Consider the following 15,457-nt stretch of genomic DNA (forward strand, 5'->3'; position numbering starts at 1 on the left):
CAGCATCGAAAGACGCTCTAGCCACCACAGTCTAACATCGACTCCCCGCCACTGCAGGGAAACAGGTAAAAATCTGTCTAGCAACTTTTATAAGGCGTCGTTCAATTCGTATAAACATAGGTAAGTTAAAATTAAATAACTACATGTGCAAGTTTCACAGAGTTTTACCATTTGTTTTACATTTTGTTCGATCACCTAATTTAATGAGCAAAAATACTGCCCCTCTCTGTCCACAGGAAAAATGAGGAGATTATCATCGAATGACTTTATAATAATAAAATATATCAGCAAGTAACTAACAATAGATGCAAAAACATAATATACTTTTGGTTTGTTATTATATCAATTATAATTTTCTAAAGAAATCACTGTATTGCTATAGGCCAGTACCGGCTCATACCTTGCGAATTAAGTCGTAATAAAAAAACCGTTATGCCTTTACTACGAGAGGAAGGATTTCAGAAAAATTTTCAATTTTAAGAGAATAAATGCAGTCAGTAGCTTGAACTTCGGGAAACATGTCTTAATCACTGAAACAGGTTGCAAGACCGACTGAGTAAATGTCTAAACGTGTCGAAACAAGACGACATGTGTTTTTTCTCATGACAACACATGGGTGGCTATTAATCAGACTAGGCCTGTAAAATATGTTTTAAATCCTTATCAACAAGCGATGAAATTTCAAACAAATGGCGAGCCTTAAATTGCTTGCTGCTAAGTTTATTAACGATGTCGCACGCAATATGAGATCCCCATTTGATTTCAAACTTCCTCGTTTTCAAGGTCGAATGTAAACAACGTAGTATCTATTAGACTATTTACTATTGCGTTGGCCACGGACCACGGTACGTACGTGGGTTGACCGCGTGTGGTGGTGAGTGTGGCATGTGGTTACCTGATTGCTAGTTTGTTACTACCTACGTTAATATTTCGACTTACATCATTTTTATGCACGATTTTAATGTTTTCCTAGAATTTAAATCCCCTAACGTAACCTAAGACCGTCAGAGTGAACCTCAAATTTAATTTGCGTTATGTCAAGATGGATTAATGATTATGTACTTCATTACTTGTTTTGTACGGTCTAGTATTACTCTACCCCCTAGTCCCTACGGGTACGGTAGTCAGTAGGTGCACGGTCGCTGTCACGGTATATGTGTAGTAGGCTATTCTATGTTTTTTTTGTTGAGGTTTAGCTGCCAAGCTGAGTTCAGCTTCTTCCTAGTGCAACTGTTGTTTGATTGATTTTCGACATAAAATTAATATTGGCTGCAAATTTGGGATAGCTTCCTCTTCCTGCAAGTTCAGGCCTTAAGCCTAAAGACTGAGTAAAGAGGCTTAAGAGACTTAGAGTCTTAGAAGTTAGACTAAGGTTACACCTAAACTGCTAAACACTAGAACTCTTTTTGACTCTTTAAAGCTGCCTCCTATTTTCTCATAGCCTTTCCCTTATGTTCTAATTATTTAACAGTTTTTAACTTGTTCACACTTTGCAGTCCACAGACAAAGATTTCAGAATTATTGATACCTAGATCATGGCTCCTGGCACAGAAAACCTCTCTGCTGTGCTGTATGGAATCAGTGATTTAAGATTGGTAAGTTATTGAAAGGATCAAATAGATGGGATTAGCCGATTAGATTCATCTGGATTTGAAAATTTTTAATAATAGATTTTGTTTTACATAAAGCAGTAGGCTAGAATGAGAAAAATAACAAAAATAGCCTACTTGATAATAATGCAATATTTCATCCATATTGTTTTCTTCATCTCTTGTCAGGCTAGTGCAGACTGTGCAGTTGTGCTGTCACATGAATATGATGAATGATCTACCTATTTGTAACCATCTTACTTATTAAATACTAGTGAATAGTGATGCTGCAAAATTGCATGATTTTGCCATAAATTTCTTTTTGCATTTGGGTTATGATCTTGTTTTAATTGTTTATAGGCCTACTTGTTTTTACATACATGAAGAACAATTATTGATTTATTTTTGAAAAACTATCAAGCAAAGTCATCAAACAGTTACCCTATATACTTCAACATTCAGGCTATCCAAATATTTAAAATATTTTTTTTGCTTTGTTTTAATCATAAGCTCAAAATTTACACTATTTGACATCAATTAATCAATATTAAAAAAATTTGGTCATATAAAAATTGGCTTTATTTCATATTTTGCAGGAGCAGAGAGAGGTTAAGAAACCTGGTGATCATGGTGAGAACTTGCATGAACACGTCTTGCAACATGTTGTTTCATTTTGCTGTCATGTTATATTTTTGCTGATTGTGGTAAATAAAGTGCAGTAATTGTGTCAAATGCATGTTCAGTTCAATATTTCAACACATTTGAGTAGTATTTAAAGCAACTACTTTTCCTAATTAAATAGGTAACTCACATCATTTCACAATAAAGTTGCTCAAATATTTTTTTAAACTAATCATTGTGAACCTCTTAATTCTGAATATTTGTGGAAAAGTTGAGTGCTTTCTGCATGCTTACAAAACTTTTATTGTCTCTGAGTTCTTGGTACAACAATGACTCGTTGCTTCCTTTCAGTTATTTACAATTTTCAATTGGATGCTGATAAACTCAGATGAGACCATTGATAAGCCTCATCTAATCAACAGGCTCTTCAGAACTGGTCTTGTTGTAACAATATTTGTCCCAAATTATCATGTTATTTGCACTCACTATCTTGTTTATATTTTTACTGCAATCAGCACCAAAGAGTTCTGTATTATGGACATTATACACAAAAGCTTTTTGAATCCTCCTTTTTCTATCAACAGCGTAGGTAACTGTTTGTCTGGTAGATAATTGAGTTTCATCAAGTGCACACAAGTATGCCACATTGCCCACAAGGCTCAATATTTTTTTTACTTTTAAAAATTACTTCTAATTAGAGTATCTGTGAAAACTGCCTGTCAAAGTCAGTATTATTTGGAGAAAACAGAAAACTTTTAACCAAAAAATTAAATTCATCAAGCAGCAAATATCTCACAATGTGCTAATTTAATTTTTTTTCCAAACACTTTACCATTTCTATATATTGAGAAATGAATTTCATTCATGTAAATACCTGTTTGTTCAAATGTGCTCTTGTGGCTCATGCACTCTTGATGAACTCACTAATGAAATGATAAATATCACTAAAAAATATCCAGGATTTTTTACTCATTTAATATTATTTTCAAGAAAATAATTTAGTATATTGGTATAAAAGACTTAAATTTTATTACAGATGTGCTGCTTCGCATGGGGCAGGTAGGCATCTGCGGCTCTGATGTATCCTACCTTACCAAGGGCAGGATTGGGGACTTCATAGTGAAGGACCCCATGGTGCTGGGGCATGAGGCGGCTGGCACAGTGGTTGAGTGTGGCTCCAAAGTCACCAACCTCAAGTGTGGTGAGTGCAGCCAGGTGCTATTATTGATGTCAGGAGCAGGGTCAGTAAGTGCACTTGACTGCTTCAAGGACAAGGTTATTGAGTGTAATTAAGTGCTTCAATGGCAAGAGCATTGGGTGACCTTTACTTATTCACAGGTAAGGTCATTTGTGCAGTTATATGCTTTAAGGGCAAAGTCATTAGTACACTGATAGATTTGAAGGCAAAGGTCTTATGGTGCACTGACAGATTCAAGGGCAAAGGTCTTTGGGTGCATATATGGGTTGAAGGAAAGGCCAGTGAGATTCATTCAGGCCCTGGGTTTGACGATTCCTCTGATCTGTTGTATTTTTAAAATGACTGCATTAATTTTATTTTATTAGTTAATTGTCTTGGCCATTGATTCATTTCGCAAGTTCAAAATTTCAGGTAATTAGGTTCATTGGATGAGTTCAAGACGAAGAGCAACCTACTAACTGGCAGTAGATCAGTTGCAGCCTGCAATCCCTTCTACTTAGCAAGAAAAGAAAGACAAATAACATTTTGTGCATTTTCCCAAACGATCATATCACTAAACAATTGTATCATCGAATGCCCACGATAGTAAAAGGTTCTAGCAACGTGAAGAATGAACTATTACTTCTCTTTCAGGAGATCGTGTGGCCATCGAGCCTGGGGTGCCATGTCGCCGATGCGATTTCTGCAAGGGCGGCCGCTACAACCTCTGCAAGAAAGTCTTCTTTTGCGCCACTCCTCCCGATGATGGCAACTTATGCCAGTACTACCTGCACGACGCTGACTTCTGCTTCAAGTGAATGTCAATACTACGTGCAAGACGCTGACTTTGTCTTAATCTTATGGTAGTTTTACGATTGGTTATTTTGAAATGTGATGAGCGTATTTTACTTTGCCCTAATTCTAGTACTAATTTGCTCCACCTATCAGGTTTACAAAGAGCAGTTATGTGGTGCAACGGCGGTCAGGCCGAATAACTGATAACCACATCAGGGGTCGTACTATTAAAACTCGTTCAAGTACACGATGCGTCCCCAAGTACTCGTAGCGTTTCATGTACACTTAGCGGCTGATTTTTCGTCTGTGATTGCTGGGTTTGGCTTGGAAAGCCTTCAGTGACAGCCTATTGGTGTTACAAACGTGTAACTATTTTTAGCGTATTTTCTCATTTATGGAAAAATGCCCTATTGTGCTCGTCATTTCCGTCTGTCTGTCCGTCCGTGACTTCACGTTTTCGTCGACGAGAAAATGCACTCTCTGTCACTCACTGCAGTGAGTACTGAGTTATATTTGTTATTATAGTGCGGCCCCAGAATTTCAGCAACCCTCGCTCTACAGGTTGCCGGACCACGTGACCCTGGAGGAAGGCGCCTTCCTGGAGCCTCTTAGCGTTGGGGTGCACGCGGCCCGCCGCGCGGGGGTGACGCTCGGGTCGCGGGTTCTCATCTGCGGGGCGGGCCCCATCGGTCTCGTCTCGATGATGGCGGCCCGCAGCATGGGCGCTACCTCCATCTGCATCACAGGCCAGTCCTGCATAGATTATTTGTTGATTATATGAGGAACCATAAAGGCTATCTCCGTCTCTATCATGTCATTCATGTGGCGGGTAATTTGAATCTTTCATCCATATTATTTTTGTAAAGTTCACTACAATTATGAATAGGTAATTTTATTGGTTCGTTTCCATAAGAACAGCACATTTTAAATTTTATTTCTTGATATTTCACTAACTATTCACTGAACTCTCCCCTTAACAGACATCAGCGAAAGTCGGTTGCAGTTCGCTAAGTCGCAGGGCGCTGACGCTGTGGTGCTTGTCAAGCCGGGTTCGGATGACAAGCTCTTGGCAGACGCCGTCGAGGAGCAGATGGGGGGCGTCAGGCCTGACATCACCATCGAGTGCAGCGGCGCTGAGTCCTCCATCAGACTCGCCATCTTGGTGAGTCCTCCATCAGACTTGCCATCTTAGTGAGTCCTCCATCAGACTTGCCATCTTAGTGAGCCCTCCATCAGACTTGCCATCTTGGTGAGTCCTCCATCAGACTTGCCATTTTGGCTTCAACTAAGGTTTGTGATTTTAGTAAGATTTATTTTAAAATTAGAAATTTTACATTTAAAATCATCTACTTTATTTTATATTGAAATCGGTTAATTATATAATTTATTATTTGTTTCAACACGACTAATGTATCCTGATTGATTTATTGCTTGAATTATAATTAACGTAAATTTTAATCTTCAATGAAGCTTGCAAACATGTTAATAAGATAAACTCACGCAGGCCACCGAGTCTGGTGGGGTGGTGGTGCTGGTGGGGCTTGGGCCTCCTGAAGTCAAGGTGCCCATGGTGGATGCTGCTGTTAGGGAGGTTGACATCCGCGGCATTTTCCGCTACGCTAATTGGTCAGTCTATAGCTATCTGTGTATAGTCATTTAGATTATTAATCTAAGTTAACGAAATAGGGGTAACTTTAAGTATATTATGCTCTCAAAATATATAAAGGCTGCATTATAACATACATGGTTATTGTAAATAATTGACCTGATTTTATAACCTCGTACTTATTCAAGTATAAATTCAGAATGAATAGTTATACATATAATTTAAATATATATTGTTGCAATATTAGACTTCTTATGATGTCTTATTGACTTTCTGTTGATCTGCATATTTTTCCGGTAATGATGAAGAAGTTGCTTTGCTGTTTTAATTCCTGTTTTGCATTGCTTGAGCAATAGCATATCTTTTGTCCTCAATTACAGAAAGAATATATTAGATAATATTTTGTTGAGAAGTACCTAGTTATTGTTTTAGTATTTTGCCCCTTAAAAATTGTATTCGACAGCTCATGTTTGGTATTGTATAATGATTTAATAACTCCGAATCTTCTGGGAGCCTGCGGGCATCTTTTGAATAATCCTGGCTGATTTCAGCGTTTTTAGCCATGCTGATCTGGGTAGTTGTTGCAGTTACTTGTTGAAAATTGCTGCAGTTACGCATACGAACTGTTGCAGTTACATGTTAAAATGGTTGGTTGCAGTTACCTGTTTGAACGGTTGCAGTTACCGTTTGAACGGTTGCACTTACCCGTTTGAACGGTTGCACTTACCCGTTTGAACGGTTGCACTTACCCGTTTGAACGGTTACACTTACCCGTTTGAACGGTTACACTTACCCGTTTGAACGGTTGCACTTACCCGTTAGAACGGTTGCAGTTACCGTTTGAACGGGTTCACTTACCCGTTTGAACGGTTGCAGTTACACACGAAAACAGACGAAAGCTTTTTTAGTTACGCGTACTACAGTTTTAGCAGTTGTCCTACAATATGGTTGCAATTACTTGCTTGAAATTGTTTCAGTTACCCCCTGGCCCTGAACTTGATCGCGTCTGGCCGTGTGGACGTGAAGCCTTTGATCACTCACCGCTTCTCGCTGACCGAGGCCCGCGAGGCCTTCGAGACCGCGCGCACCGGGGCCGGTGGAGCTGTCAAAGTCATGATCAATTGTGAAATTTGAGACGCAGAACACTTATAATGACTATGAATCCTGCCTTAATTAGTAAGAATCAACGGACATGCTGCTGACGAATTACGTGCCCCATGTTGGAATGGTGAGAACTGCGTCTTGATCTTTAAAATTAGGAAACAATCCATGTGCCTGGGACTACAAGATGCAGAATTAAAATCCTATCTACTTCGACCAATCACGGAAAAGTGCGCACAGTTAGCAGAACAAGAAATGAAATTGTAACTACGATTATTTAACTCCGCTACTATGACAAGTACCTAGTTAAGAATTGAGGCTTGAAGAATTTATGCTACAGTTGAGTCTGAAACAGACGATTCCTTTTACTAGTGTGACCTTACATTTTTCTAATTGGAGAGAAGTTACCAAATTCCGCAGGGGCATTCTTTTTATATTTTGTTGTATTTTTTGTTAGATGAATATGATTAATCTCTTGTTATGTGTTATGTTTGGGTGATATAAAAATTGATATTTTCCTTGTTATTTTTGGATATTACTCTTTTATTTTCCTTTTAAGGACCGATCGACAATTTAATTTGAACAGTTAAATCAACCCACTTTCTTTTCCCAGTGAAAGCGTCGCTTTCTTTTTACAATTCGTCACTCAGCAGTAATGTACCGTTAAGAAGGACCAAGGCGCCAGTATATCTTAGCTGCTCTTTAGTTGAGCATGCTGATAACGACATATTACTGATCAGAAATACATTTTTTTTTATTTATGTCAATACAGGAAAATCTCACAACATACGGGATTCAACTAGAACGCACCTTATATATTCGTTGCAGAAGATCTATCGTTTCTATTGGAGTTGGCGGCACTTGTGTCATTAACGATAGTTACCTAAAATCTCAAGTGACATATCGTTTGAAGAATAAGTTCTTACATAAGCACATTAACTTATATAATTTCGAAAACTATCCATGATCTTTTTGCTCATTATCCAATGGCGCGTGTTAGTGATAGTATTTCTGCAACAACGGCATAATTGAAAATTGTCACTAGGAGTGCTCGAAAAATTTAAAATTACACGTTAGAAACAAACGATGACGATTGTCATCTCATCGTTGCTGCGATAGGTTGAAATGCACAGCAAGTCATTAAGAGTGCCGAGTGAACTACGATTGTTATTACTTTGTACAAATGGGGTTGAAATGTAACTTATGTTATAAATCATAGAAAATTAGAAATTGAAACACAAACGAAAAATCGATATGATATGAAATCAACAGTGAATTTTAAATATATATTATGTAGCGAATAACTGTCGTGTTTGACATTAGTTGAGTCAGTAGTTCGGTTCACAGTTACAGAGCACTGTGTGACTGCCGGCAGTACGTTGCACAGGGCCGTAGGGGCTTAACTTGGACGTGTCAGCGAGGCCATGGTTGAACTAGTAGATTTTATAGTTCAACCATGAGCGAGGCCTGCTTAAATATCAATTCTGTAGTCGAGTTCCTAGTGAGGCGGGTTTGTATTTTAAAATTTCACTAAGTATTCAAACTGAATTATTGATAGATCATAACGGAGACCTTTGTAATGATTGTAAAGAACCTGAAATAATGAAAACCTTTGAATTCTTGCCAAAAGTAAACGAATACCTATTTCATGAATACGTTTTTAGAAGTAAAAATAAAATAATGAATAAGGCAAAAATGAAATTGAATTGATTTAAATCAAATGATACAGAAACGATAGGTTAATAAATTAATAAACATACCAGTAAAGTTTGAGAATAGTTTCACTGATAGACCGTTGATGCAGACCTCAGCGATAGCCGATTATAGTGATGTCTTGTTCATCATTCAAGGGCGCGGTTTAGTGAGAGTTTCCATCCTCCCTGTGCAGGGAGGATGTGCTGTCTGAATTTATAATGGTTTGAAAGCACTAGTAATTACATTATATTATTGTTACATGATGACAAAATTCTCTGTGCAAATGCGGTGAACTGTGCTTGTAAGTGTATATGTCTAAGGAATGTTGAAATAGACTTTTTAATTCGATAAGTAAAGTTTGACAGTCATTTTCACTCAGGATTCCGACTAGAAATTATGATTATAAAAGTAGAAAAAACAGCATGTAAGAGAAATAAATACCACGTACGCGACCCTGTACAACTGTTAGTGTTTAATCGAGAATAAATATACAATTTTTGTCGACGTTATAATGCCTTATAAGCAGATGCTCTTATTCAGCGACGACGTAGTTCAAATTGACCTTGTAAGCATCAGGTCTGAGATGAACGACTCAAAGACCCTTACATTTATCTTATCTAAACACAAACATTATCACGACACATGCACTCAATACACATAATTCTTACATTGATATGATCGGTGATCAATTATTCATTATGCAGTTGGCTTCGCAATCCATTGGTAGTAATGCATTGAATGAACTGACATATTGTTGGCGTTTTAGATTTTTGATGAATATTGAATCGCTTATAGGCATTAATTGTTACCCTGATAGTTTGGCACGCATATGAACGATGTGAATGATTCACATCATGCTATGGATATGCTTTTGCTTCGCTGCGTAATCTAGTAATTTTGGCACATTAAAAATATTCATTGAAGTATGTACTTTTTTCGCATAAGTTGGAATTTCACAATAGACTTCGAAGGGAATTACTCTAGCTGGACTAATAATCTTCAAGTTCACTTGATGCAATCTTACTTCAGTTAAATCTATTATTTCTCATGATAAATAAATATTTTATTCGTTTTGAATAAATCTGGCTGTTTTAGTATATTTACTTTTAAGTAACAGTCAAAGTTAAAATTTTCAGGGTGACGATCGTGCTCTGCCGCTGAAGTGTATTTTTCGCTGGGTCACGAACCGACTGAAATAGTGAACAAAATGACTTCCAAAAATGAAAATTTGGCAGCAGTTTTGTTCAAGGCCAATGACCTGAGAGTGGTGAGCATTCTTATAAAGTAAATTTAAGCAAATCTGAATATAGCTGATCCTCATTCACGATGTAGAAATTTCTTAATTTAACCTATTATAGGGAATAATAAAATGTAAGTTTTAATATAAATGGTTTCAATGAAAAAAAAGTATCATCCATTAGGCTCAACGACTGAATGAAATACATCAATAGGGCTGAAGTCACGAACAAATTTTTGAAAATCATTAGAGTTTCCCCTCCATTGCAGGTCAACAAACCCATGCCTCCTCCGACGAGAGACGATGGTGAGTTCTCTCATCACTTGGGACGTCTAATTGTAATTTAATAATTTAATGAGTAACCTCAGGAAAAATGTTGCTACATACAGAAGGTATTTTTTTCACTCCTGCTGTAAATAATTCTCTCGTTTTTTTTAGTTTACTGTCTTTGAATTGGTCGCCTATGCATGTTCTCATTTATGCGAAATTAATGCTAGAAATTTGATTATGAACATGATCAAGTATACTGGGAAAGATTGAGACTTTGAAAAAATTCGATATTAGACAGTCATTTAAAATAATTTTTACGTCGAGTGAAGCCCTTTTTAATTGTTTAACTTACGAGCAGCCATGCGTGATTTTTTAAAAAACTTTTCTATAAACCAAATTTTACGCATAGAATATTATCCACACTTTATTCATTGACGAAAATATTGTGTCTGCTGGCTATTAATTTACAACAAATATTGTGTCTACTAAACATTAATTACTAGAACTATTATGCATGCGGGAATTAAATTGTAAAGTAATATTTGCAGACGTGTTGCTGCGCATGGGCCGGGTGGGCATATGCGGTACAGACTTGTCGTACCTGAGCAAAGGCAAGATGGGAACCGAACCCATTGTGCTGGGGCACGAGGCGGCGGGCACGGTGTTGCAGTGCGGCGCTAACGTCAAGCATCTCAAACCAGGTTTTCTGTTTGACATTGAACGGTTTTGTTTTACAAAATAACCATATAACATATCATAACATAGCGGTTTCAATGTGTTTTAGGCCGTAGACCTGTCGCCGATTCTTAACATTGCAGAAAATCTGCAGCATGTTGCGGGCTTGAACTCGCAACTCACTGCTTCTTTCATGCCTCCGAAAGTATATAGCGAACGACCTGGAACGCCTTCTATGTATATAGTACCGCTGGTGGTACAAACAGCACAGGTTGAACCACTGGTGTAGGCAAATGAGAAAATTATTTCGAAAATAGCAAAATCCTCGAGAGCCCTTTTACCTAAAATTTGAATAGCAAAGGAGAGCCTCTGAAGCAGCTGAGGATCCTTGAAGTTAAACAAAGGATGTTAAAACCGTTATTGATCGAGAGGAGACATTTTTAGCTTTGAACAGCTGCAAGTACAATTAAAATTTACGTCAGTTTTCTTGTGTTAAATTATGTGATCATACACGGTTTTTACATTTGTTTTCAACTTTTACCAAGTCGTAACTTTTGGTTCAGATTACTGGTTAAATTAATAAACTCTGTGAGGTATTCACACAATCGACAGGGAGTTAATTAAAGAAATAATCTGGGAAGCTTGTATTTTAATTTATCAAACAAAATCTTGAGTTTGAGTTCGAATGATTCGTCTTCATAATAATGGCGAAAATATTCAGTCAATGAGCACCGAATCCAAAAGTGCAATCTTCAGTATATGGGAACGCGAAGGTGAAGATGGCTGGTTGGTCACTCGATGAAAGAAAGTGGTGACGAATGCGTGACGTACAAAAAAATTAAGGCCAGCCAGTCTCGGGATCGGATTAAGGTATACTGTGAAGAAATGAATTCAAATTATAAATCTTGCGAAAATTACGAGGTAGCAAATTATAGCCAAAATAAATCATAAAAAATGTGAATTTATTTGTACAGAAAAAAAAAAACACAACAAACCTGAGGTTTAAATGCCCAGTGTGGTGATCACTTTTTGAATGAAGAATAATTGCAGGAAAATAGCGGAAATCAGTTTAAGGGGTGGGAAGTTGGACGAGAAAAATAGCTAGAACAGTAGAAGGTTTTGATTTTGAGAAATTTGAGATAAAGACTTAAGACTAAGATTTAACTAGTGATCTCTGCAAGTGACGTCACAAAGAAACGCCCTTCTTGAGCAAAGACTGCTAGAAGTGTTTGAATAGGTTGATTTGAATAAATCATGAATAAATTTACAACATGAAAGTTAAATTTGAATTAATTTGAATAGTAACACTTAAACTAAGTCCAACTTCCCAACAGATTGAATCAATGAATTTAATAGAGCAAAAATAAATAAACAAAACGAAATTCACACGACATTCATACAAACCAAGGGATAGAGAAACAAGGATCATAGCAAGATGGTAGAAATACTTGAACTTCGGGAAGTTACATGTTCACCGGTTCAAAAACGGCGGTCAAGGTATTGAGCTATGAATAATGAATTTAAACAGACTTTGAACACTGCTTGAAGGCGGTATAACTTTGGACTGGCACTGTCGGCAAATATCATTTGATGCAATTGATAATTAATGAAGATGAAGACTTTCAAGACCCGCGGCCGAACCCCTAATCTCGACTAAATACTTTTTCTTCAGATGAAGTTAGAGAAACGGAATTCTAAGCAATTCCAAGCCAAAAATAGATCCCGTAAATAAACCCTAGCATATACACAAATTGACGGTGGGAAATGAGGAATTTCTCACAACTCAACAAGTTTTGAACTCGTCTGTTATTAGTCAGAAAATTGATAAAACGGTTAAAGAATTCATCCGCTACTTGGGTTGTCCTAATATTTTTTGCTCTATGTTTGTATCAAAATTGTTGAATTTGCTATTGTTTCATCATATTAGTTTCAGGTAAATCTGCTCAAGTTGTATATTAACCTTGTAATTAATAGTGCCTGCAGAAAATATGTGATAATTGCAGGTGACCGCGTGGCAGTCGAACCTAACCTGCCATGCCACCGCTGCGAGTATTGCATGACCGGCCGCTACAACCTTTGCCAGCTCATAACCAAAGTTTTCATGTCCCCTGATAAAGGCAATCTCTGCCACTACTACCGTCATCCCGCAGCTTTCTGCCACAAGTGAGTTTGGTTTATTGACCAGAAAGCTGCGTTTTCACAACAGACTAAGGCTTTGTAACTGGATTACCGAGCATTCTTCCGAGGACAGTATACGGCTTAGGTGTTGTGTTAATCTTGAGGCCAAACTTTGATTTGCCAGTTAAGCATGAAAAGTTGTATGTTTTATTCTGTCGGATTAGCGTTTAACTCCGTGCTTGTTTTTGGCAATGCAGTCTCTGTTTCATTGCAAACTTGGTAGCTCGCTCACTTTAGATGTATTAGCTGCTGCTTATAGTTTCTATAGGAGGTGGCTCCGAGAAGGGATTTTATCTTGATTCTCATATTTGAGGTAGAGGTGCAATATCAATGCTGTCGGTGAGCTGCTTGAAGAATCACGCGAGCAATATTCTACTAACTGGTTTTACCTAATATTGTATATATGAAGATCAGTCAGGGACTTTTAAACACCGTGCTGTTGACATATTTACTTTTTGGCAGGTTAGTTACCACGAATGGTAACTTGAAATCTATGTCCAAAATGGCCTGCCAGATCTTCGGGTTGAGTATCCGGCCAAATTAATATGCATCCCCCAAATCTCTTTACACACTTCAACTTTCGCGCTTCCAGGCTGCCGGAAAACGTGAGTTTGGAGGAAGGCGCGTTTCTGGAACCTCTGAGCTGCGCCGTCCACGCGGTGCGTCGCGCGGGAGTGACGCTCGGCACGCGGCTGCTCATCTGCGGCGCCGGCCCCATCGGCGTTTTGTCCATGATGGTGGCGCGCAGCATGGGCGNCGTCCACGCGGTGCGCCGCGCAGGAGTGACGCTCGGCACGCGGCTGCTCATTTGCGGCGCCGGCCCCATCGGCGTTTTGTCCATGATGGTCGCGCGCAGCATGGGCGCCACGCGCATCTGCATCACCGGTGCGCTTAGCTTACAACTAAGAGAGTGCTGTTGGAGGGGAAATTTTGAACTTTTGAAGAGTTGACCAGGCATTGAAGCAAGTTTTATATATGAAATTTTTAAGGCAGTGGTTGTTATAATGTTGTACCAAGTGTGGAAAATGGGTTTGTTGAATCAGACTACAAAAAAAAAACACACGTTCAAATTTACAAATCCATCTGCTTCACTTTCGACGACAAAAACTAAAAACAAGGATATGAAATAATATATACCATATTTCAAGTAAACATGTCTAACACGATTCTATTTCCCAAACATCGCATCGTCCGCCCTAGACTTGAACAAGGACCGTTTGAGTCTGGCGAAGCAGCTTGGTGCGGACAGTGTCATCCACGTAACTCCTGGTCGCACGGAGAAAGACTTGGCCATGGAAGTTAGGGAGAAGCTGGGCGGTCGCCAGCCCAACGTGACTATGGACTGCAGCGGAGCAGAAGCTTCCATTAGACTGGCCATTGAGGTATGAATTGAAGGTAACTATAAATATAACTCTCTGAAACATAAATGAATTAATTGAATCGAGTTTCAAATTTTGATACGATTGAAACTCTTTTCAGGTTTAGCACTAGGCCCATATGGTAACTAGGTTGCAAATTTAGCGACCTAATTTTATATTGTATAATCACAATTATCATTATATATATCATATAATTATAATCATGTAAACATTAAATTACTATAGAATAATTTCTAAATTAGGCGACTGAGTCTGGAGGTCGAGTGGCGCTGGTGGGGCTGGGACCTCGCGAAGTTAAAGTCCCTCTCGTGGACTCAGCCATCAGGGAAGTTGACATCTTCGGTGTCTTCTGCTACGCGAACGAGTGAGTCAATCACGTAGCTATGGAAAATTAGTGACAGAGGTGAGGTTTAAAAAGTAAGAAATCAAAATAGTAATACCACTGATCGGCTGGAAGATGGATAGACTGAACTCTTAATAGTTCTAAAATCGACACGGGAGATTTGTTGATTTTTTGCGCATAAAACTGTTTATGTTTACTTACCGTTATAACGGACGGGAAAAGAAGTTTCGTCTGGAGGAAAAGACAGCTGGGATGCTTGCATTAAACATTGCTTAATAAACTGCAAAACAAACATTCGCTGCATAGTTTCCGTTATCCAAAAGAACGTGAGATGAACAGAATTCCAGTGGTTTCAGACGGTCATGGGTAATGCACGATGAATTACAATACAGCAATGCGTTCACGAAATTAAAAATAATATGTTAATATGCCTTTTATGCAAGACGAATTACTGAGTCTAGTAAGAAATTAAAATGTTTTGCAGACTCTAAATTCATCTAATATATTGATTTAACTTTCTGAAATAGGGTACAAATTTTGGTTTGCTTCGAACTGAAAGTTCGATGACCAGACTAATGACTATCAATGACCAGATGATGCTAAAGATTCCAGTGATCAATCATTAGTCTGATACATAAATTGGCTTTTCATCGCAAGTTTTGTTAACTTTTTTTATTTCAATTGCTTTGACAAAATTGTCGCTGGGAATAATGACGGTGATTATTTGATGATTATTTTGCAGTTTCAAAGATGCTCTTGAGCTCGTGGCGTCAGGCCGCGTCAACGTGAAG

At 38.1% G+C, this 15,457-nt stretch overlaps 2 protein-coding genes across 2 annotated transcripts; both read left to right on the forward strand.

The window, feature by feature from the left end:
• Positions 1–44: 44 nt before the first annotated feature.
• On the forward strand, positions 45–7,422 carry LOC108671651 (sorbitol dehydrogenase). The gene is made up of 9 exons (XM_018159223.2): positions 45–65; positions 1,497–1,595; positions 2,186–2,219; positions 3,247–3,411; positions 4,042–4,201; positions 4,744–4,928; positions 5,163–5,344; positions 5,687–5,808; positions 6,766–7,422. The coding sequence occupies exons 2-9, from the start codon at positions 1,536–1,538 to the stop codon at positions 6,920–6,922; spliced, it is 1,065 nt and encodes a 354-aa protein (XP_018014712.1). The 5' UTR covers positions 45–65; positions 1,497–1,535; the 3' UTR covers positions 6,923–7,422.
• Positions 7,423–9,291: 1,869 nt separating this feature from the next.
• Positions 9,292–15,457, forward strand: LOC108671646 (sorbitol dehydrogenase; the record flags this gene model as incomplete). Its single annotated transcript, XM_047885608.1, is given in 10 exon segments — positions 9,292–9,307; positions 9,721–9,851; positions 10,091–10,127; positions 10,640–10,792; positions 12,770–12,929; positions 13,537–13,628; positions 13,725–13,829; positions 14,145–14,326; positions 14,566–14,687; positions 15,409–15,457. Coding segments are annotated over 9 exon segments (960 nt in total), but the record flags the coding sequence as incomplete, so codon positions are not given.

This window comes from Hyalella azteca, unplaced genomic scaffold, assembly GCF_000764305.2.
Source record: "Hyalella azteca isolate HAZT.00-mixed unplaced genomic scaffold, Hazt_2.0.2 contig2550, whole genome shotgun sequence".
Lineage (NCBI taxonomy): Eukaryota > Metazoa > Arthropoda > Malacostraca > Amphipoda > Hyalellidae > Hyalella > Hyalella azteca.